This window comes from Moschus berezovskii, chromosome 5 (assembly GCF_049115385.1).
Source record: "Moschus berezovskii isolate FMDL1 chromosome 5, NW_MosBer_1.0, whole genome shotgun sequence".
NCBI lineage: Eukaryota > Metazoa > Chordata > Mammalia > Artiodactyla > Moschidae > Moschus > Moschus berezovskii.
In genome coordinates, this window is record NC_142464.1 from 123,812,687 (window position 1) to 123,837,196 (window position 24,510).

General features: G+C 56.8%; 1 protein-coding gene across 4 annotated transcripts in view; it reads right to left on the minus strand.

The window, feature by feature from the left end:
• Positions 1–3,502: 3,502 nt before the first annotated feature.
• The window catches only part of ACOX3 (acyl-CoA oxidase 3, pristanoyl), a 50,467-nt gene continuing 29,459 nt past the window's right edge, over positions 3,503–24,510 (minus strand). For 2 of the 4 annotated variants that reach the window (XM_055434327.2, XM_088836570.1), the window contains exons 11-18: positions 22,856–22,976; positions 19,477–19,599; positions 19,138–19,251; positions 14,846–14,961; positions 10,812–10,986; positions 9,258–9,325; positions 6,723–6,809; positions 3,503–4,168 (exon numbers count right to left, since the gene is read on the minus strand). In XM_055434327.2, the coding sequence (XP_055290302.2) occupies positions 4,049–4,168; positions 6,723–6,809; positions 9,258–9,325; positions 10,812–10,986; positions 14,846–14,961; positions 19,138–19,251; positions 19,477–19,599; positions 22,856–22,976 (924 nt within the window). In that variant the 3' untranslated portion in view covers positions 3,503–4,048. The other 2 variants (XR_008687046.2, XM_088836571.1) reach the window with 2 other exon arrangements.

The following is a 24,510-nucleotide window of genomic DNA, read 5'->3' on the forward strand; positions in this document are numbered from 1 at the left end:
TTTCCAGTCCTGTGGCCATTGCTGAGTTTTCCAAATTTGCTGGCATATTGAGTGCAGCACTTTCACAGCATCATCTTTCAGGATTTGAAATAGCTCAATTGGAATTCCATCACCTCCACTAGCTTTGTTCATAGTGATGCTCTCTAAGGCCCACTTGACTTCACATTCCAAGATGTCTGGAGTGATCACACCATCGTGATTATCTTCGTTGTGAAGATCTTTTTTGTACAGTTCTTCTGTGTATTCTTGCCACCTCTTCTTAATATCTTCTGCTTCTGATAGGTCCATACCATTTCTGTCCTTTATTGAGCCCATCTTTGCATGAAATGTTCCCTTGGAATCTCTAATTTTCTTGAAAAGATCTCTTGTTTTTCCTATTCTGTTGTTTTCCTCTATTTCTTTGCATTGATCACTGAGGAAGGCTTTCTTATCTCTCCTTGCTAGTCTTTGGAACTCTGCATTCAGATGCTTGTATCTTTCCTTTTCTCCTTTGCTTTTCGCTTCTCTTCTTTTCACAGCTATTTGTAAGGCCTCCCCAGACAGCCATTTTGCTTTTTAGCATTTCTTTTCCATGGGGATGGTCTTGGTCCCTGTCTCCTGTACAATGTCATGAACTTCTGTCCAGAGTTCATCAGGCACTCTATCAATCAGATCTAGTCCCTTAAATCTATTTCTCACTTCCACTGTATAATCATAAGGGATTTGATTTAGGTCACATCTGAATGGTCTAGTGGTTTTCCCTAGTTTCTTCAATTTAAGTCTGAATTTGGCAATAAGGAGCTCATGATCTGAGCCACAGTCAGCTCCTGGTCTTGTTTTTGCTAACTGTATAGAGTTTCTCCATCTTTGGCTGCAAAGAATATAATCAATATGATTTTGGTGTTGACCATCTGGTGATGTCCATGTGTAGAGTCTTCTCTTGTGTTGTTGCAAGAGGGTGTTTGCTATGACCAGTGCATTCTCTTGACAAAACTCTATTAGCCTTTGCCCTGCTTCATTCCGTGCCCCAAGGCCAAATTTGCCTGTTACTCCAGGTGTTTCTTGACTTCCTACTTTTGCATTCCAGTCCCCTAGAATGAAAAGGACATCTATTTTGGGTGTTAGTTCTAAAAGGTCTTGTAGGTCTTCATAGAACCGTTCAACTTCAGCTTCTTCAGCGTTACTGGTTGGGGCATAGGCTTGGATTACTGTAATATTGAATGGTTTGCCCTGGAAACGAACAGAAATCATTCTGTCGTTTTTAAGATTGCATCTAAGTACTGCATTTCGGACTCTTTTGTTGACCATGATGGCTACTCCATTTCTTCTAAGGGATTCCTGCCCACAGTAGTAGATATAGTGGTCATCTGAGTTAAATTCACCCATTCCAGTCCATATTAGTTCCCTGATTCCTAGAATGTCGACGTTCACTCTTGCCATCTCCTGTTTGACCACTTCCAATTTGCCTTGATTCATGGACCTAACATTCCAGGTTCCTATGCAATACTGCTCTTTACAGCACCGGACCTGGCTTCTATCACCAGTCACATCCACAACTGGGTATTTGTTTCACTTTGGCTCCATCCCTTCGTTCTTTCTGGAGTTATTTCTCCACTGATCTCCAGTAGCATACTGGGCACCTACCGACCTGGGGAATTCATCACTCAGTATCCTATCATTTTGCCTTTTGATACTGTTCATGGGGCTCTCAAGGCAAGTATACTGAAGTGGTTTGCCATTCCCTTCTCCAGTGGACCACATTCTGTCAGACCTCTCCACCATGACCCGTCCGTCTTGGGTGGCCCCACACGGCATGGCTTAGTTTCATTGAGTTAGACAGGGCTGTGGTCCATATGATCAGATCAACTAGTTTTTTGTGATTATGATTTCAGTGTGTCTTAATTAATCATTAACAGAAACCATCACAATCAACATATTTTTGCCAATGAGAAATAAGTTTTTTAATTCCCATAGCATGAAAATCTGTGCTTCAGGATCGGATGAACTCTTGGAAAGCATTTTCTGCCTCTGGCTGGTTGTGGAAGTGTTTTCCCTGCAAAACGTTGTTGACGTGCTTGAAGAAGTGGCAGTGGCCTGACGAGACGCCAGGTGAATATGGCAGATGAGGCAAAACTTCGGAGCCCAACTTGTTCAGCTTTCGAAGCGCTGGCTGTGCGATGTGCAGTCAGGCACTGTGGTGGGGAAGAACTGGGCCCTTGCTGTTGACCAATGCCAGCTGCAGCCACTGCAGTCTTTCATAGGTTCGCCGAGCATACTTCTCAGATGTAATGTTTTCACCAGGATTCAGAAAGCTGTAGTGGATCAGACCGGCAGCAGACCACCGAACGGTGGCCATGACCTTTCTTATGTGTGAGTTTGGTTTAGGGAAGTGCTTTGGAGTTTCTTCTCAGTTCAACCACTTAAGCTGGCTGTCGCCGATCGTATAAAATCCACTTTTCATCACATACCGCAATCCAGTAGAGAAACAGTTCATTGTCGTTGCATAGAAAAGAGAAGACACCTCAAAAGCTGTTTTCTTGATTTGCAGTCCGCTCACAAGGCACCCACTTACTGAGCTTTTTCACCGTTCCAATTCGCTTCAAATGCTGCGTGACTGTGGAATGGCATTGAGTTAACACTGACATCAACTCATTGACATTGAGGTTGCCGACAACGTCCCGTGTAGTTGCAGGATCAGCTCCAATGAGTCGGACGTGACTTAGCGACTGAACAACAACATAGCATAACCATGTTTATTTAAGAAAGTATTCCAATATCAAACAGCTGAGCTCAACAATGCAAAACCACAGTTACTTTTGCAGCAACCTCAATAAAATATGACTTTCATTTTACGTTTTGGTTTTTTGGCTACGAGGCATGTGGGATCTTATCTCCCTGACCAGGGGTTGAACTTGTACCCGCTGCCCAGCATTGGAAGCTGAAGTCTTAACCACTGGACCACCAGGGAAGATCCTCAAAAATAATTCTTTCTCAGGCCCTTCATGTGCTCAGTGGTTTTTCTGGGCTCTTTTGGAAAATAAGAGCTACCTTTGTTCAGTACCAGTGTGCCCCGTGGGCACCACGGCAGGGTGGGGAAGGCACGGGGCTGCTGATGACAGAGATCGTGAACCTCCTGGAGAGATCGGAAGCTGGGGGGAGAGCGGAGGGCAGAGACAGGGCGGAGAGTCAGAACCCACCCGCCGGCCGTCGTCCTGACCTGGGATGAAGGAATCATGGGTGGAGATGGCCATCAGCCTCCTCCATCAGTCCCCGCTGTCCGCAGGGCGCTCGGGCCTGAGGGTGGACAGCGTGCAGAAGCGTGGGGGAAACCCCCCACGGGGCCAGGCAGCCTGGGAGCTCCACTGCCTGTAGAAACAAACTCGTCCAAGTAACAGAGTGACAACATGACGTGCATACAGCGGGGAGGTCAGGACGTAAGGATGACCCGATCTTCAAATCGTTATGCGTTTTTCACCCTTTGGAAACATTTCTTTGATGGAAACTTCTAGTTCCACACAAGAGAGTAATAAAACTGATTTTATTTTCCTTCAGAATCTTCAACTATGCCATTCGGGTGGTCCATGGTGCAAATTAGTAAAGTTACGATTTAATGACGTGAGAAAGTCAAACCAGGGAGAACAAAGAATCAGACTGGCATCGTTCAGAGCTTAGTGAAGCAAAGCCTTGGAAGAAATCTCAGACGAAGGCAAAGGATCACCCGGCCAGAAAAATCTCAAATTACAAGCAGTCAGCTTCATAATCAGCATATGAAAATAGAATTACGCTAAAGCTTTAATTATCCAAAAGTGTTCAGTCTCTCAGGAAGACATGATCCTGTGTATAAACTTTCTTTTCACCCAGCAAATAGGGATGACCCAAGTCAGTCCTACCCTTTGGACGTTACCCATCCTGGTGGGACCTGGGGCGGGGGGCGGGGCCAGGCCAGGAAAAGCCGGTCCAGCCCCGGACTCAACAGGACAAGCAGCCAGGCAGAACTGCAGGTCTGGGGTTTCCAGAAGTGAACTTGAGGTCCAGGTCTCCATGGCTTCGCCGGATTTAGCCAGTGCCACTACAGCTTTGATTTCAAACTTCCTATGACGGGCTTGTTGACCGTGAATTCCGACCACCATGATGCCCTCTCCAGCACCTTGTTTTCCTGAAGGACGGCAGTCCAGAGGTTTTTACAGAGCTGTGAAAAATACACACATGACACACACGGATGGAATAAGAAAGAGTCTGAGCGTCAGTGCAACTGTGCACAGCACGGGAAGCTCCGTCAGTCCGGGAAGCGCTTTAAGATCATTTATATTCAGTTTGCATAAGCCCTTTCTTTGTCAGCAGAGGAAAATTGGGAAAATACAACTATCAAGGTCCCTAATGTACACTCAGGATGAAAACATCCTGCTTGGCCTTCTCTTTGGAAATTCTCATGGAAGGTGGATTTTGCAAGTCGACATTGATCACTTGCTCCGAAATCTGTCCTTTCGCAGCCACGGGGCTGGCAGGTGGTGGCACAGCCAAGCAGCAGGCTGACGGCTGGTCCTCTGGATCACCAGGCCTGGGCAGGCCCGGTCCCCTCTTTGCCCACCCCGCCAGACTGAGCCCCCTTGGCAGTCAGCCACCACCTCCGGGCCCCCAGGCTGGACTGCTCTCATTAGTCATCCTAGAGGAAGGTCGTGAGCGTGCAGGCAGTTGCCTGACCCGTCCCTGCTCCCAGCACGGCCAGCGTCCAGGCCGAGGTCCGTGGAGGCAGGAAAGGGGCCAGTCTTACATCTGGCTGACACTGACAGATGTTACTTTCAAGAAGCTGCCCTCTCTCTGCACCTGCTAAATGCGCTCAGAGATTCCGCCCGCGAGCTGCTACTCCTGGTTCCCAGGGAGATACAGACAAGGCTCTCTCCCCGCAGGTCATGAATCCAAGGTGACGCTGCACAACCTGGCTGTGGTGCTTCCCTTAAAGACGGAGCCTCGGCCTCCGACAGCTGTGCTTTGTCCATCTGAAATGGACTTCCTACCTCGTGTAGCACCTGCTGCAGACCTCAGCCCGTAACACTGGGAGAGACACACCGTGTAAAGCCTTCTGCCGGGTGAGGCCCGGGGGTGCTCTGGTGTCAGTGTGGAGTCCAGGGCCCCACTTCAGGCCAGGGCAGGACGGCACGGCCTCCCCTACTCCACAGTCTCCCGCCCGCCCGCGAGTCAGGGTTGCCGCCTGCAGAGGCACCCCGCCACCCGTATGGGGCAAGCGCTGCCGGGAGCACGTGTCCCGGAGGCCAGCTCCCTGCCCGGGGGCCGGTCAGCATGTCCTCCTCATGCTCCCGCTGGGCCCCGGCCACACCAGGGACCAAGGCTCATACTCTCTGTCTTCCCTCCAAGGAGCCCATCTTTGCCGCCTCCCAGCTGGGCTAACTCAGGCCACCTGCCTGTTCCCCCTGGAGGCTGGGTCTCTCCCTGCAAAGCAGCCGCCTCAAGGGAGGACGCTTGGCCCAGCTCAACAGCCAGAGGACAGCCAGCCGGGTCCAGACATGTGGGCCCCGCTTTCCTGACTCGACACAGGGCTCTTCTGACCTGCCCACCCCAGCGCCTGCACTTCCATCCCAACCCTGGGTGTGGCTTGGGCTGGGCAGAGGTCCAGGCACATGCCCCCCTGGACGGCAGTGTCCCTGAGGACAGAGGGCTCCTGTCCCCTTGGAATGTCCCCTGGGGACAAAGAGAAGGCGCCTGTCCCCCGACGTTCAGTCTCCTGGGTCAGCAAGATAAGCCTCAGGAGAAACAACACGATAGCCATGGGCCCTCACCTCGTGACTTCAACACTGAAATGCCACGTCTCCATGGAAACACAGGGACAACCACCCATGGGTGGTGCGGAGCCGGGGAGCAGTGAGCAGACCCTTGGGTGTCGTCTCGCACAGGCCTCCCCACGTGGTGGAGGTCACACGGGGCTGCCCGTGGGCTCAGGAAGGAGTGCTGCGAGGGTTACACTGCAGGACAAAGTGGGGGGCCCACCGGCCGGGGGAAGAAGGGGGACGCTTCACCTCGAAGCCGGAGGAGACCTCTTAGAAGAACGGCATTCCACTTAGAATGAACAGAAGTGCTCCCAAGTAGCAGGAACACAGGTGGAAAGGCCCTGGGGTGGGAGTGAGCCCAGTACAACAGGGAAACAGAAGGACAGTGAGGCTAGAGCCTGGAGGGCGGGAGGAGGTGTGCGATGGCCCTGGAGAGCCAGGCAGAGGTCAGCCCCAGGGGCAAGCAGGAGCGGGGAGGGATCTAGTACAGCTTTGGTGTGGGGGACTTTGGGGCAGCTTGAGAAGCAATCGTTCTGGAGTATGGGGAGGGGTGGGGGCAAGAGAGGAGCTCGGGCAGCAAGGAGCTTCTGGGCTGCCCCTGGAAGTCCAGGCAGAGGGGTGAGGGGTTCAGGACGGCCAAGAGACAGTCAGAGGCCCAGGAGTGGGGCGGGTCCTCAGGAGAGTGTGCAGAGACCAAAGCTTCACACAGGCCCACGCTGACCTTGGCATCGCGCGGCCTAAGAGTGTGGCGGGGCCACCCTGTCTCTCAGGGAAGGGCAGGCTGGGGGGCGGCTGACCCGCCCACGACCACCCCAACTTCTTCCTCCCTGCCGCCCACATGATGCTGGAGACCACCCCCTCCACCTTGCCCCAAGCCCTTCGCCATCTCAGCTCTGCCACAACTGCCCCGGGGCCCGGAGCGCCTCCCGCCGCCCACGGGAAGAAGGCTGCTCTTCATACCTCACCGTCGGCTCTGCCAATCGGTGAGTCCAGGATGAAGTCCGGAGGGGCGATGACGTCCACCAGGGCAACAGCATCATCTTTCAGCTGTTAGAAAACAAAGTTCGTACACTTGGCAACGCCCGGCATCTCCATGGCAACCACTGAGTAACAGAGCCTGCAACCCACGAGCAATGGTAACCCCAGCAGGCGCGAGGCTCCATTCCTCAGGCATCATCTTTTCATTGGCCTGGGTCACAGGTTCCCCGAGTGTGCGTCTGAATATTTTCACCATGTTGCTATCCACTCAAGACTTCCAACGTTTTTTCTTTTTTTCCAACAAGGTAGGGACTGCTCGTAAAACTGATGATTCTGTGGCTCACTAACTGGCAACTGTCTTCAGAGGTTTGTCTCTGAACCCTGACTGATCGGGGCAATTACTGTTCCAACAGAGGAAAATATGTCCAGAAAAAAAAAAAAGTAAGACAAAAAGCATTTATAAGCCCCTGGAAAAGCCATCACCCCAATGTGATTTGGTTTGCGGTAGTTTTATTACTCTCCCGCCCCATTACACAAGTTATTCTACAATATGACAAGTGGAATTTATATGAGTAGACTCCTAAGAATTTTCTTGAAATGCAAAAAAACATTTTTTACTTGAAATAATTGTGAAATGCCATATGCAGTATGTGTGCTTAGTCACCCAGCTACGTTTGACTCTTTGTGATCCCCGTGGATTAACAGCTCACCAGGCTCTCCTGGTCCATGGAATTCTCCAGACAAGAATTCTACAGTGGGGAGCCATTCCTCTCTCCAAGGGATCTTCCCAACCCAGGGATCGAACTGGGGTCTCCTGCATCGCAGGCAGATTCTTCACCATCTGAGCTACCAGGGAAGCCCAAAGATAAAACAGAGGACAGCACGCCTGAATGGGCACTGGAACCCTGGACCCTCAGATGAGAAGTCTGGTGCTCTACTGACTGAGCCATCCAGGCCCCGTGGCTGAGCTGAACAGAACGCGGGAGCAAGGACGATTGGAATAAGGCTGATTAAAGCAATCGTTGGGCGAAGAGTCACTACAGGGGAGAAGCCCAGCTTCGTGGTTCCGGCACTGCTCCACAGTCCCACATGCCCTTGGCACCACGGTTCCAGGGGGTCGAGGGGGATGAGCCTAGCCCGCTTCAGGGGGGCAGCAATAGTACAGCAAGGTCCTGCCCTAGACCGGGGTCGGCCAGCGTCTCAAGCAGGGGGCCCACGGGAAAGAGCCCGTCTTTGCAGGCCGTGGGGGTCACTCTCAGCAGAGCTGAGCTTAAGACAGTGAGAACGCCCTGACAGATGGTGCTGCTCCAGGCCTGGGCTGGGCCGGGGAAGGAGCCGGCACCCCCAGCCCCCGCTGGCCCCGGCCCCACCCCCCGAGGCAGGGCCAGGACTCAGATCCGCCAGGCAGCTTGGGCCCAGGTACTGCCCCTCCACCTACCCCAGCGGCCAGATCCACAGTCCAAGTGTCACACTGCAGAGCAAGGGAAGCAGCTGCTGTTGTTTTTTTATAAAGGCAACTCACCCCCACAAAACACAAGAGGGAAAAACTCCTCCTCCTCCTGTTTAAGTTAACGTGGCCCGAACAGACACCCTTACCCAGAACCCACGTGGGGAGAGAGGGGCACTTAGAAAGCGCCTGGGGAGAGAGAGGCTTGACGCCAACAAGCACATCGCCTGGAGCGGCCTCAGCTCGGAAGCACAGAGAGGAGCCCAGCAGCCTCTCACCCATCAACTGAGACACCTGTGGACATATATCTGTCCTGTATAACACAGACAATACCACGGACAGAGTGCTGGGTAGGCCTTGGTTCACGTCTGATCATCCAGAGCAGAGAAGCGCCTCCAACTGCACCGCTTAATACAGCAGCCAGGACACACGTGACGGTTGAATTAAAACTAAAGAAAACCCAAAATCCTCAGTCATGCCTGCTGTGGTTCTACCCCCGGCAGCTCCAGGTGGCCGGTGGTGACCACATGGGACGGCACGGCCCCAGAACCTGTCCCTCCCTGTACGAAGCTCCAGTGGACAGAACGCCTCCAGGACATGACATAGGGCCACCTGACTCGTCTAGGTGACAAAGGTAGAAGGATGCAATTAAAAAAAAAAAAAAGAAAATACCATGAAATGAATTTAAATTGGAGGCTAGCTTGAAATGCCTGAAAGAATGGCCGATGTTGCTGCAGAAAGCATCAGAGTGAGCTGGGCGTGCACAAGCCCCTCATAGCGGTGCTGCCCCGCCCTTCTGACACAAGCACGTCCTCTGGACCTCTCCTGGGTGTGCTAATGGTGCCACTGCTCTGGCTCAATGGACATGAGTCTGAGTCAACTCCGGGAGTCGGTGACGGACGGGGAGGCCTGGTGTGCCGCAGTCCACGAGGTCGCAAAGAGTCGGATACGACTGAGCGACTGGACTGAATGGTGGCACACACGGGAATGGGTGGGAAGCCAAGGTCCAGATATTAACACACGTGTGACCACATGCAAGTTATACACGGACATAAGGAATCACAACTCACCTGTGCACACAGGGCCAGGATGGCATTCTCCATCATCACACCTGCACGCTCACCGGAGAAGTAGCCGCCTGGAAGCACAGCGTGGGTGACTCTGGGGTCCGGGACCCTCACCCCCAAGGATCAGTCGCTCAATTGTGCCAGACTCTTTGGACCGTAGCCCACCAGGCTCCTCTGTCCATGGAGTCCTCCAGCCAAGAATACTGGAGTGGGTTACCATTCCCATCTCCAGGTGATCTTCCTGACCCAGGGATGGAACCTTGGTCTCCTGCACTGCAGCCACACTCCTTACCATCTGAGCCACCAGGGAGGCCCAAACCCCCAAGTTACCCACACACAGTGCACACCGCGAAACAGCCCATTCTGTGTGAAGATGTCTCGCTCCTGCTGCCCGGGTCCCACTGCGACCCCTTTCCAGAAAGGTGAGGCCGGGCCCGGGGTCACTGTCCTTCTCCCAGCCAGTTCACTGAGCAGGCGCTGGTTTGGGGCTGGGTGGCGGGGAGGTCACGGCCAGGAACTGGGGATGCTGAAGTCCAGGAAGGGTGGCCGCAGGAGGCCGGAGGGGAGAAGGAGGCAGGGCCGGCAGGCTGGGCTCCAAGGGAGTGGACGAGACCCCAAGCAGAGCACTGGGCAGGGAGGCTGGGCAGGGTGGCAGGGCCTGGAGGCTCAAAGTCGTGTCCAGGGGCACACGGGGTCATCTGCAGCCACCAGGTGACAGGCTGGAGACCCGCCCCCTCAGCCTCGGCTCCCACACCCAGGCAGGCCGGGTTGTGTTGTTTCACAGGCCCAAGGAAGGAGCCCCAAGTCTGCGGCAGAACTGGCTGCTGTCTCATTTTTGCCATAGAGAACAGAGCCTGCCCACTCAGAGAGGGTGGGTTCCTTCCCTCGCACCCCACCGCTCCCACCAGGGAGCCCTTGTATACCTCAACTGGTAAAGAATCCGCCTGCAATGCAGGAGACCTGGGTTCAATCCCTGGTTGGGAAGATCCCCTGGAGAAGGAAATGGCTACCCACTCCAGTATTCTGGCCATGAGAATTCCATGGACTGTAAAGTCCATGGGGTCGCAAAGAGTCGGACACGACCGAGCGACTTAAAAAAAAAGGTGGGGGGCAACACCAGCCCCGAGGAGGAAAATGTGGGTTCTTTGCAAGGGGAGGGAAAAACATACTCCTCAAACAGCACAGATACATGCCCGGGGCATGAGCAGGTACACACACAGCTCCAGTATTAACACGTCATGGGGAGGCTTTGGGAAAACTTAAAAAATGCTCCTTAGAAGGATAATGAAAACAAAGTTTCAAAGAAACTCAGGTTTATCCTGTTTCCACCCACCTTCCAGGAATCAGCCCATTCATCACCTCCTCCGGGAAGCCCTCCCAGGTTGCCCGCCACGGCTCAGCCCTACGGGCACCACCCTGGCGCTGCTGTGCCCCTGGCGCTGCTGTGCCCCTGGCGGTTTCCTCCCCATGGCCTCTGGGCTCATCTGCTCCCTGTGACGAGCGCTCAGTAAGCCACACGGAAGGAGTGCGCCACGTGGCTCTGGGGCGAGGTCTCACCTCGGTAGAGCAGGGCGGTGTGCTGGCTCAGGGACCACAGGGCGTAGAGAGTGCTGAGCCGCTGGAGCACGGCCCGCAGTGGGGGTGGCACGCAGGGCTGGTGCGTGTGCTCGTGGAACCTGCGCACGACCGTGAGCTCCAGGAACGCCAGGGCCAGGGGCCGGCAGTGGTATACCTGTGGCAGGGCACGGAGTATGCGTTCGGGGAGGGCACACCGGGGTCTGCGTGCCGGCAGCACCCGGGGAGAGGGCACAGCCAGTGGGGCTGGGCGGCGCCTCTGGGGAAAGGCCGGCAGGAACACAGGCCCGCCTACAGCAGCTGCTCTGGACCTCGGGCCCAGCGACCGCGCTCAGCTCAGCGCTGTCTGGGACCTGGGTGACCCCACAGCTGACACACAGCCACCACGGGCTCGCCCAGGTCGTCCTGGCACTAGGGACTAGGGCATCCCCTGGGAGGTGGGCTCCCTGAGGGCACGAGGTCGGTTCTCCTGCACCGGGAACCAAAGAGAAGGTTTCCCACACGCTCCCTGGACTCACCTGAAAGCAATGTCAGCCCCTCCCAGGGCCTGGCCCCGCCACTGCCCCCCAAGTTTCTCAAGAAAACAGCCCCTCTCTCCCACCCCCATCACGTCCTCCACTAAGGGAGCGCCAGCCGGGTTGTACTCGCGTGTGAGTCCCGATGCTGGCTCGGTTTGTGGAAGCAGGAAGTCACCACGGGTCTTCTGGCCCCGGCTTTTTCTCTTTTAACCAATAGCCAACACATCTGCTGCTCATCATTAGCTTTGCTTGTCAGCTTTTCTTTCTCCTTCTCTAGTTTATCAGTTCACTGTTTTTTTTTAATTAGAACACTTACACATGCATTCCTCACTTGTTATAACAAGCATGTGTTGCTGTTGAATTTAAATAATCCAGCAAAGAGGTGACCCGGGATGGGAGAGGAAAGAGACCCCTCAATGCCTGTATGACTTTGCCCCAGAATTCCTTGGTGGCTCAGACAGTAAAGAGTCCACCTGCAAAGACCTGGGTTCAATCCTTGGGTTGGGAAGATCCCCTGGAGAAGGGAATGGCTACCCACTCCAGTATTCTTGCCTGGAGAATCCCCATGGACAGAGGAGCCTGGCAGGCTACAGTCCATGGGGTCACAAAGAGTTGGACATGACTGAGCAACAGAGCACACACATGTATCAGCCAGAATCCACAGAGCAGGGTCCAGAATACACTCCGGGGGAGCAGGGGGCGTGGTCGCCAAGGCGGGCAGGGCTCTGAGCTCAAGGCCTCCTCTTGACTTTCAGGGCAAGCACTGGGTCCTCACTTCCGAGGCCAGGGCTCTCCCAGGGTCTGTCTGAGAACCAGGTACCCTTGGGAGGGAATTCAGGGGAGGATGTTCCCCAGGCCAGTCTGCCTGGTCTGATTCGAAGACCCCACTGCGCCTCTGACGCCACCCGGTCACACAGCCTGCATCCCCATGTCCTGCCTGCAGGGGCAGCCGGGCCTTCAGAGCAGCTGCCCTCTCGTGCTCACCGTGTCGTGGGCGCCCTTGACTTTGGAGGGAGAGAGACGCAGAGAGGGGAGTGTGCTCACAGGAGGGAAGCTGACGAAGCTGACAATGGAGGCGGGCGGGGAGTGCCCCCCACCAACCCGGGCCAGGCACTAAGCTAAGAGCCCCCCAGGGCATCACCCCAATCCGCTCTGGACCCCAAGGGTGAAAGAAGGTCACGCCATCGGCGACTGGTGGAGACACACTCGCCCCCCGTGTGCGCCCTCAACCCCTCCGCAAGCGCGTGTCACTGAATAAACCCCCACCCCCGACGTGTCCACGTGCCGTGGGCTCCTCTCCACTTGGGCGGATTCTCCCTGCGAGTCCCAGCCCAGGACTGAGTCCAAACTCTGCTCTCTCCTCGCCCCTTCTCAACTGCGTGGCTTTTCTAGAGTCAGTCACACTGTGTCCATCCGACCTTTCTGTGAGAGCAACACACGGGTCAATTTCGGCCATGGCATTGGCCGGTGCCGGCCTGGAAAGGCAGCCCCATCTCTGACGTGGCCACCCTAAAAACGCACCCTGCGTCCCGCTGAGCTCCGAGTCCCAGATGGGCCGGCTCAGGGCCCAGCCCTCGTAGTCGAGGGGCCAGCTTCCAAACCCACTTGGCTTTTACGAGCGTGTGTGCACGGGCACGTGGCTCCCATCCCGGGCTAAGCTTCTTGGTCTGTGAAGAGGGAGCAGGAGGGAGCTGGCCTGCGGGCGCTGCCGTGAGGAGCAGCGGACGGAACCTCACGTGTCCGGCGCCTGCACCGCGTCCCACGAGCTCCTCTCCCCAGTCCCTGGAATCAGACACGCACAGGCTGCTGTGTGTTCCTTCTGGGAGAAGTTTAGAGGAGGCCATCAGCCGCCTGGGGACACGGGCCCTGGGGGTCTGCCCTCCACGACCTCCTTGCCTAGGCCAGGAGCATGCTCAGGTGTAGACCATGTCCACAGCTAGCCCCGATGATGGCACCAAGGGCAGGCTGGATGGCTCTCCTGGCTTCTCTTCGGGCCACCAGCCTGCTGTCTGAGAATCTCAATGAACAGCTGTGGAGAACGTGGTGCGTGGGCAGTGCGTAGAGGGCCTGGAGGGTCACAGGGACGCAGGAAGGCAGCGTGTGCAGGGCCTGGAGGGTCACAGGGACCCAGGAAGGCGACACGTGGGGGGCCTGGAGGGTCACAGGGACGCAGGAAGGCAGAGTGTGCAGGGCCTGGAGGGTCACAGGGACGCAGGAAGGCAGCGCGTGCAGGGCCTGGAGGGTCACAGGGACGCAGGAAGGCAGCGCGTGCAGGGCCTGGAGGGTCACAGGGACGCAGGAAGGCAGCACGTGCAGGGCCTGGAGGGTCACAGGGACGCAGGAAGTGGCTGAGAGGAGACGCAGCAGGACCGAGGCCCCCAGAGCCACAGCGAGTGGACCTGCTCCCCACAGCTCCCCGTTCCAGACCGGAGGCCCCACTGACTTGGGGGTTCTTGACCAGGCGCAGTTTGCCCCCCCAGGGTGCCTGGCACAGTCAGGAGATAGTCTGGGGTTGTCAAACTCAGGGGTTCTGCTGGCTTCTTAGTGAGCAGAGGCCTGGGTGCTGCTGGGCCCCCCACAGTGCACAGACAGGCACCCGCCAAATCATGCAGCTCCAACATCCATAGGGGTGAGAGCCTTGTTACAGCCCCTGCGCCCTGTGCTTCCCTCCCAAGTCCTCACACTCAGCGCCCACCCTCGACTTATCCCGGACGGCCTTCCTTGCCATCAGAGATCTGCCCACAGTATCAACAGACCTGGGCCAGCGTCCATGAGGAGTCCTATGAGGTGCCTGCGCTGGGGCCGTGGTGGGGGCACAGAACAGAAACTCTTGGGGGCAGTCCTAGCCTGCACAGCCCAAGCTGCTCCATAACCAGTGTTCCTGCTGCTCCGTGATCATGAAGAGCTCCCGACAGCAGCCGGCAGCTGGACACCGCAGGCCAGGACGGCCCGCTCCCCGCACGGGTCCCTCTCTCACGAATCCTCACCCCTGATAAGCCTCCAGCCCCAGGAGAAACATTCCGACCCAGGTATCAATTTCTGGTGTGCTCTGATTTCCGAGTATGTTTACGTTTGAACAAGTTACAGATAAGTGTCAGTCGCTCAGTCATGTCCGACTCTTTGCAACCCCTTGCAATGTAATCCACCAGGGCCCCCTGTCCGTGGAATTCTCCAGGACAGGATACTGGAGTGAGTTAGCCTTTCCCTTCTCCGGGGGAATCTTCCTGACCCAGGGATCGAACCTGGGTCTCCCACCTTGCAGGCGGACTCTTTACCAACTTAGCCACCAGGGAAGCCTGAGTGACGAATACTTCAGACAGAGACGAGCTCTGAGCTGTCCAAGTCTGGACACCAGCCACACGGTGTAGGGGAAAGGGCTCGGGGCTCGGCTGGCTCGGGTGCATCGCTGGTCCTGGCAGCAGAGAGCCAGAGAGGACACGGCGGTGCGGGAATCAGGAGCGACTCACGAGAGAAGCAGCTTCTGAAACAAACACGTACCTGGCAGCTGTTTCTGGCTTCGAAGTCGCTTTTCCCTGAGAGCTTCTCTTGATTGAGCCTCTGGTGACTCTCACGGAGCAGGTAGCAGACCAGCCACTCGTATGCCGCCAGCGGGACTTCAAAGAGAAACGGAGACACGTGAGTGCAGTGCGGCTCCCCGTGTCGCGGCCTTGACCCTCATGCAGAGTGAGACGGACCCAGTTCACAGCCCTGGAATCTGCGCCCCGGGGACGAGGGCCGCCCACCCGCCCCCCACCCCTCGGTGGTGGTCAGGCTGAGACGGACAAAGCGGGAGGGCGTTCCCCGGCTCTGCTGTGAGGCCGGCCCTAGTTCTACACGGTTCTAGCAATCACAGAGTCCATGAGATCATGGAGCCCCTTCTGGGCTTGTTGCTGTTCAGTCGCTAAGTTGTGACAGATTCTTTGTGACCGCATGGCTCCTCTGTCCTCCACTGTCTCCCAGAGTCCACCCAAACTCATGTCCATCGAGTCAGCGATGCCATCCAACCATCTCATCCTCTGTCGTCCCCTTCTCCTCCTGCCTTCAATCTTTCCCAGCATCAGGGTCTTTTCCAATGAGTCAGCTCTTCACATCAGGTGGCCAAAGTATTGGAGCTTCAGCTTCAGCATCAGTCCTTCCAATGAATATTCAGGGCTGATCTCCTTTAGGATTGACTGGTTTGATCTCCTTGGTGTGCAAGGGACTCTCAAGAGTCTTCTCCAGCACCACAGTTCAAAAGCATCAATTCTTTGACACTCAGCCTTCTTTGTGGTCCTTTGGGGGTAGCCACCTCATCAACAATGAGGATACACAGTCTGGATGAAACTCGGACCTGTATGATGTCAGGGCGACTTTCTGGTAGGTGGTGGAGGAGTGGTGTCCCGTCCAGCTGGCCGGCCAGGCCCTGGGCCTCACATCAGCTCTACTGAGACTGCACCCCTTCCTCCGGCTCTTAAGGGGAGAGGAGAGGAAGCTGCTGACAGTGGTGTGGATGGACGGGACTGGCTGGAAGGGGTTGGAGGGAGACCCCCATCGTCCCAGCCTGGCCCAGCGCTGTGCCTGCACCTGTGGGTCCTTCTGTCTTCACGTCTCACTGGTTCCGAGGATGTGGGTGACTGAGAACACCCAGCCCAGCAGGGCTGTTCCTGCCCGCTCCAGTGAGGACCAGAGCACAAGGAGGCACCCAGGCTCGTGGCGAGGGAGCAGGGGATGGGGGTGTGGTCTGAGCTGGCTGCGAGGCTCCGGGTCCACGCTCTCATCCCCTACCCAGGCAGAGGGCCCAGGCCTGAGGGACCCGCAGCTGCTCTGGGCTCTGGACCCCCAGGACCGACCTGGGGGCACTGGGCCTGGACCCAAAGGCTGGACGCAGGGGCCCTGGGATTTCCCTCCGTGTGGCACAGCCTGTTCCCTGGGAGGGCATCCCGTGGCACCCACTGCTGCAGACCTCCAGACGTTTCGTGCTGCTGTATCTGTTAACAAAGCTCACAGCACAGCTGAGCATCTCATTAGTGAGCAAACGATCCACCTCTGAGGCCTGAGGAGTCGAAGACTCAGAGGTGGCAAGCAGCCTGACCAGCTCACACAGCATGTGTGTGTGACCCTAGCAAGGCAGGTTGGGGGGGTGTGGAACCTGACACGGGGCACCCCTCACACAGTTCTGCCAGGGATGGTGGGTGGAATGGGGCCCCCAAATTCATGTCCATGTCCCGACCCCCTGAACCGGTGAACGTGCTCTCACTTGGGCAAAGGGTCTTTGCAGAGAGGGCACTTCCTCCTACTACCTTACGGGGAAATGGAGGATCAGAGAAGGTAAGCATCTAGCCCAAGGTCACACAGCTCACTCCAGAGCCTGAGTCCCCAGTTTCTCTGAACACATGATGCGACGCACCCCCACTGTCCTATGACCCTCTGACCCACACAGCGGTCAGAGCAGCCAACCCACTAAGTATTAGTGGCTCAGTGGTGTCCAACTCTTTGCAACCCCATAGACCGTGGCCCCCCAGGCTCCTCTGTCCATGGGGATTCTCCAGGCAGGAATGCTGCAGTGGGTTGCCATTTCCTTCTCCAGGGGCTCTTCCCAACCCAGGGATTGGACCCCGGTCTTCTGAATTGTAGGCAGATTCTTCACCGTCTTAACCTCCAGGAGAGCCCAGCCAAGCCACTGCACACTCCAATTATCTAATACTTTTGCGAGTGAGGAGCCAACGAGAGGAAAGAACTCGGTCTCACGAGATCACATGATGTGCGGCTCCCCAGCGCTCAGGCCCATTTGTTAAACGCATCCCGGCGCACAGGGACCCACAGCACATAAATCAGAGGCAGCGGGCGGAGAGGCAGCCGCCCTGCCCCTCCCGCTCCAAATAGACCTTCTAATTCCTGAAGGAAAATATCCCCGGACCTTGCAAACAGGCCTTGCTCAACCCTGGAAAGATTCCGAGTGTCCCGTCCTGCAGAGCCCCAGGGTCACATGTCACTCGTGGAACGTCTACCAAAGATGCAGCTGAGACAAGGCCTGGCCCCGAGGTCTGGGGTTTAAATGGTCGCGCGCCCTGCAGATGAAGGGAGGGCCGCGAGCTTCGGGCGCCCTTCTCCCCGTGGAGGACGTCGTCAGGGTTCCTTCCGCGCCAAGCCTCCTCTGCCAGATGAGTTTTGCTTGCGCTCTTCCCTCCAGAAGATGTTTTCACTTGGTTGGAACGAGTGGAAATTAGAGCACCCGCAGGAAAAACAGATGACGCTGCCCTGGCAGCCTTCCTGCCGCTGTGCACAGAGCAGCTTCTGCGTTCACAGCGCCAGCGGCCCGGGCGGGGGTGGGGGGTGGGCACGGCAGGCCCCGTGACATGTCCAAGAGCTGGCGGACCATGTGTTTACGCTCTGATTTTACCATGGGGGACGGTTTAGGTGGTGGGGGGGGGAATTCCGCTGGGGTGGATGTTACTAGAATGATGAGGTCATTTCCTGGGCTTCCTGGAGCAACATCTGGGGGCTCCGGAACCATCAGAAAGACCTTTGGGTGTGTCCCAGCATCCTCCTAGCTCTTTAAAAAGAGAGATGAAGAGGGTGCGCTGTCAGAAAAGCCGTAGAAAGGGTGGGGAGGCAACCGAGGCAGGGACCAGCACAACGTCTCTGGTTGCTGCTGTCGATGAAAATGGAGGAGAGACCCGCTGGGAAGTGGGCCCGGGCCCGATGCTCGCTCCGGCCGCGGACGTGGACTGGGCAGCCACAGCTCCTCTCCTGGAGGCCTGGGCGGCGGTGCAGATTGGCAGGGCCACACACACACCCCCCCACAGCCCACAGCTGGGGATGCTATGATGGGTCACATGCCCTTCAAGCACGTGGGGGCGGCTCCTTCATCCAGAGGACCCCAGGGGCACGCGTACACCCTGCAAGCCAGATGCCCTCCTGCCACACCAAAGGCTCTTTGCTAACAGCATTTGGGGGAACATAATGGCATCTCGACAGTGATTTCTGTGATGAAAACCGCAGCTAGAACAGGGTGGGGTGTCTCCATGTTGAAGGGCCAGTCCCGAGCCCCGTGCGGAGCTGAGCGCTGTGCTGGGTGCACCTGCGTGTCCCCACCTGTGTCCTACCAGCCAGCAGAGGCGGTGCTGTCCCCATCCGGGGCGGGGCAGGAGGATGGGGGATGCACCCTAAACCCTGCAGCTGGTGCAGGTCCAGGAGCAGGCCCAGCACCCTCGATCTCTGGCAGGTGTGCTGCCTTTCCAGCTCCAGCGTGACCGGCCAGAGGGTCAGCCTCTGCCCACCTACGGGGGGGTGGGGGTAGCGTGTGCCTGGGGGTTGGGTGGGACCACAGTGGGGGCCCCAAGGTGCTTGGCCACAGGGGTTCTGGGGGAGCAGAGGGATACACGCTCACTGAAACCCACAAAGGGGGCGGTGAGGACTTTGCAAGGCTCCGCTGTGGCGTGAAGCTGCTATTGTGGACACAGGGTTTGACAGAAAGATGCGTGGGCCCTTGGGGGAGGAAGGTGTATTCTTTAGACGTCATTAACATGTGGTAGGGAGGGAAGGGGCTGTAACCACCCCTGCTCTTCCTGTGACGTCTCTCCTTGACCACTCACTGTGAAGCGGGGGGAGGGGGGCGGGTGGGAGCCAGGACTCCAGGGAGCGGGGAGCAAGCGCCCTTCTCTCCACTGCTGGCGTCAGCACCTGAGTCAGCGTCAGACACAGGGGGATGTCCGTGGATGAATCATCATTGAATTAATGAGGTAGCAAAGCAACAGGCTGCTTCCTGCCGGGCATGGCACACCTGGAGACAGGGAAGGGCATGCATTTACCTGAGGAGTCCAACAAGTCCTCAGGGCTGGAGCCCTCGAACCTCCGGCCAAGGATGTCTGGATAGGCGTCCAGAAAGTCCACGGTCTTCAGGGGGCTCTCAATGCGGGCACCACCTAGGGACAGACAATGACTTTAGGGAGAGCTGAGGACCCCCACCCCAGGGCATATCTGGCAGACGAATCCACCCCCCCAACTGGCACCTGCCCCAGCCCATCACTTCAGAAGCTGGTCCAGCCCCATTTGATCATGAGTTTCCTGCCTGCATCCATCCTGACAGACGGGCTGGCTCAGGGGGCCCTGGGAACCCCCTCACCCCGCAGCGCTGCCGGCCGCCTCACCTTGGTCCCGGCAAGCCAGCAGGCCAAGCAGGTAGTTGCCAGTCTGCTGCAGCAGGACGCTGTTGTCACCTTCGTACGTGCAGTTGGGGTCATGGTCATCTCTGAGGTCGCCCAGACGGTTCACTGCAAGGGGGTGTGCTCATCACTGGGGTACGGGCGGGAGAGATGCCCCCACCCCCGCCATCTGGGGCCCTGAGGTCAGGTTCCAGGCCCAGCCTGACTGGACGAAGCACTTCCTGCCCTCTCCAGGTCCAGCTCCGCCCCCAGCCAGCAGTGCGCCCTATCCATCCGGCTGCTCCCTCTTCAAGGACATGCTGGGAACACCCGCAAGGCTCCCGGGAAGCCCTGCACTGCACTCAGGAAGCATCCACTGCCACCTGCATCCCGTCGCCACCACGAGTCTCATGGATCGCCTGGCACAGCTCCCTCCGGGCGGGGCCACTGACAAAGTGGACTACCTGGGCGGGTGCCCTTCTTCCTCATACACCCTTCTCTTTACATGCGACGTCTCAAATATCTGAAGACAAGGCTTCTTTTTCTCTTGCCTTTCCTACCAGTGAAATAACCCAATTCCTTCGCAGATTTCATAAAGGATTCTTCCCAGACCCTCCCCACCTGGGTCTCCGGAATATTAATAGGATGTTCCCCGGATGTGAGGCTGAGGTGGGAGAATGGGTAGGACCCCCAACTTCTCACACTCACATGCTGCTGTGAACAGTCTACAAGGGTGCTGAGGTGCTCTGTGGCAGATGCGAGGCTTGTGGTCACCTATGACACCCTGATCGTCTTCCGCTGACTTGCTGCCCCATGCCACAGTCAGAGCACTGAACGTGAATATCTGAGAGCAACCTTGCAGAGATGACTAGAAACTGATATTTAAATGTAGATCAAGGGCTTTACATTTATCCCTGAGTTTGGCCACACTGGCTTCAGCCCAGAAGGAATTATGTGATGACACTTGATTCGGTCATCTCTGCTGTCTGCGGGCTGCATGATTCAAGCTCCTCATTCTAAACTATTTATAGCGTCTCTATGAGCTGTAACAACAAACAAGAATTACAAAGAACACTGCACAGAAGACAAAACACACGGGAGGGTAACTTCTGTGGCGCCACGGTCACCCACGTGTCAGTAACACAGACAGCAGAGAAGGCGAGGCCCCCACCCCCCGCCGGCCCCCCGCCGTTGAGGAGTAACCGGGACACGTCCTCACCAAGAGCACGCAGCTGTCTACAGAGCACCACCGAGATGCTCAGACTCAACCAGCACCTAAAGGCTCCGGAGGGACAAACCGTCAGAGAGCGTCTCTGCCAATTACACCGCTGCCTCGTCTGAGTCACCAGACTTTACCCGTCGGTGACCGAAGATCAGCAGATAGGAAGTTAGGCAGGTGAGCTGCAAATAGTAAGCATGACTATAATAATAATGGGCTTCAATGGCGGCTCAGACGGTAAAGAATCCACCTGCCACGCAGGAGACCCAGGTTTGATCCCTGCGTCGTGAAAACCCCCTGGAGAAGGGCACGGAAACCCGCTTCAGTATTCTTGCCCGGAGAATCCCATGGACAGAGGAGCCTGGCGGGCTACAGTCCAAAGAGTTGGACACAACTGATCGACTAAGACTTTTGCTTTCACAATAATAACAACAGATCAGAGTAACGGGGCGCAGGCCACCTGCCCTCGTTGTCTGAACCCTTCAAGCACGTTCATTTGCTCACCCGCCGCAAGAACCCCTGCCGAGCCATGCTATCATCAGCCCCATCTCATGGAGAAGGACAGCAAGGAGCAGTGTGCGGGGCCAGCCTGCCCTCGGCTGCGCAACCAGCGGCCAGCAGAGATAGAGACAGAGGAGATAGGATCTGGGCCCGGCCTGTCGGTCACCTGCTCTGTGCACCACCCACCAGCTGCTCAAACAGCCGCCGGCGCCAACAGAACTGCATGCTAAGTCTCAGAGTGCTTCATCGGAACAAAACGTGCTGCCAGGGTACTGCCAAGTCATTAACCAGAAAGTTCCAGCTCAGATGAAGGGATGATAAGCTCCCTTCCGTTCTGGTTTTCAGGCTCCACGCTGCCTCGTGACCCCTGAGTTTCAGCCAAGGAGCAGCAGGTGGCAGGGAACGGAGGGATGAGACGAGGGCAGGGCCCGCCAACCTGCTCTGGAAGGTTCCAGATGGTAAATGCTTTAGGCTCTGCTGAGACATGTCAGCTCTGCAGGGGGAGCAGGAACACAGGAAGTGTGTAAACGAATGATCACGGCCGGTGCCAATGTATCATTATTTACAAAAATCTTTATCTACCAAAAAGCCTTTGGCCCGTAGGCTGTTGTGTGCTGACCCCTGGTTGGTCATGCACTGACCCCTGGCCGTGAGTTGACCCCTGGTTGGTCATGCACTGACCCCTGGCCGTGAGTTGACCCCTGGTTGGTCATGCACTGACCCCTGGTCGTGTGTTGACCCCTGGTTGGTCGTGCGCTGACCCCTGGCCGTGAGTTGACCCCTGGTTGGTTGTGCGCTGACCCCTGGCCGTGAGTTGACCCCTGGTTGGTTGTGCGCTGACCCCTGGCCATGTGCTGACCCCTAGTCATGCGCTGACCCCTGGTCATGCACTGACCCCTGGCCATGAGTTGACCGCTGGTTGGTCATGTGCTGACCCCTGGCCGTGTGCTGATCCTGGTCATACGCTGACCCCTGGCCATGCACTGACCCCTGTCATGCGCTGACCCCTGGCCGTGTGCTGATCCCTGTCATACGCTGACCCCTGGCCGTGAGTTGACCCCTGTTGTGCGCTGACCCGTGTCACGCACTGACCCCTGGCTGTGTGCTGATCCCAGTCATACGCTGACCCCTGACCGTGCAGTGACCCCTGGTCGTGTGCTGACCCCTGGCCGTGTGCTGATCCCAGTCATACGCTGACCCCTGACAGTGCAGTGACCCCTGGTCGTGTGCTGACCCCTGGCCGTGTGCTGATCCCAGTCATACGCTGACCCCTGACAGTGCAGTGACCCCTGGCCGTGTACTGACCCCTGGTTGGCCGTGCGCTGACCCCTGGTTGGCCGTGTGCTGACCCCTGGCTGGCCGTGCGCTGACCCCTGGCTGGCCGTGTGCTGACCCCTGGTTGGCTGTGCGCTGACCCCTGGTTGGCCGTGTGCTGACCCCTGGCCGTGTGCTAATCCCAGTCATATGCTGACCCCTGACCGTGCAGTGACCCCTGGCCGTGTGCTGACCCCTGGTTGGCCGTGCGCTGACCCCTGGTTGGCCATGCGCTGACCCCTGGTTGGCCGTGTGCTGACCCCTGGTTGGCCGTGCGCTGACCCCTGGTCAGGTATGAGTCACATGGTAGGGATGAGGACAGGAACCAGCCCAGGTGTCTCTGAAACCTACTGGCCAGGTAGCCGTATCCTCCACATGCCTCGCGGCACTCCTGGATCCCCCGATGGGCCATCCACGAGGCCAGGGACTTGCCGGCCGACGACAAGGCATGGATCTCGCGTCTCAGCTCTGTCTTGGGAGGGAGAGAAGCCAACAAGATTAGGGGTAGAGAGGCTCCGACCCCGGAGGGCAGGGGACGGTCCAAGCTCAGCCTCAAAGACCTACGCCCCCTCCAGTCTGACCCCAGGTGGCTGACAGCTGCAATAGTAGGAAACCCAGTTTTAGCTTAAGAAACAGGGTTCATCTACGCGTGGATACCCTGTGGTCTAGTCACACAACTTCCTATCACTGGAGATAAACCACCGCAGCTGCTCCCTCGTGGGGAGGCTGAGTGCGGAAGAGCATGTGTTATGGCTCACTTTACATGAAGTTCACAGTGCGAACCTGAGCGACAGCTGTTCAAGCTCCAGTCATTCACGGGGAGACGAGGAAGAAACCCAAGGGATGGGACTGACACAGTGCTGACACGCAGCCCCCAGGGGAGAGGGTGGGGGCAGCCCCAGAGGGCTACAAAGCCCTGGCCATTCAGGGCCCCCTGTGCAGGCCCCGCTCAGGGTCCCTAGCTTTAACACATCTAGTAAATATTCTTTTACTTCAACGTGATCATTGGTAACAACAATTACAAGAAAGACACACCTACACACACCCGCTAAATAAGGTGATGTGCTTTTCCAGCATTTTCAGCTTCACAGAAGCGCTTGTACCCCATGCCTGGGTTGAACTACTTTTTCTGAGCTTCAGAAGAAAAAAAAAGACCATGGTGACACTTAAAAACATAACTAACAGGACAATTCCATTGTCAGCTGGCAAAACTTCAGTGACTCATGTTTGGGGGGAAAAATGCATTAGCTCCACACTCCTGATGAAATGGTCCTCGGGGTCACATCAGCCTGACTGCGCAGCTCTGCACTCTGCCAGCCCTCTACCCCTTCACCCTCTGCCTCCTGACGCCTGGGTGTCTATGCTGGATATTCAAAATGTGCTAATTTGATACAGGCTTTTCAGGGCGTGGCTGATAAGCCCACCCTCTAGAGCATTTCTGATGAGTTTTCAGATGCACTTGGTCTGTGACTTTTCGCTCTGCCCAGGAGGCAGCATGAAGCAGAGAAAAAATCAACATGTGAGGTGTCCACACACGGGAATTAGCAGACGACCCTTCTGTGCACGGGGCTGATCTCAGCAGGTCTGCACGCTCGCATCTGGCCCAAAGCCACGCCTGTCAGCTCACATCCAGTCAGCTGGACGCAGACCTTTTGTGGGGTTGTTTTCGAAAGGATCAGAACCGTGAAATCCACAGAGGGGGCCCGTAATGTGGATTTTGCAAAAGCATCCTGTTCTCCAGAGGAGAACAACAGCTGAACTCACAGACGGGAACCAGGAGCCATGTCAGCATACCCTTGAGAACGAGGGGTGCGGACACGTGCCGACAAGGCCCCCATCCCCACGACGGGCTCCGGGAGGACACAGCCTAGGGGTCAAGTCAGACGAGCCTGCATCATCCCTGCAGATCCACACACCCAGCTTGTTTTGAAAGAAAGGCTGAGCCTGCCCTGTTCAAACACAGTGAGATTTACATGAGGATGAACGCTGCAGAGAAAAAGCAGGGG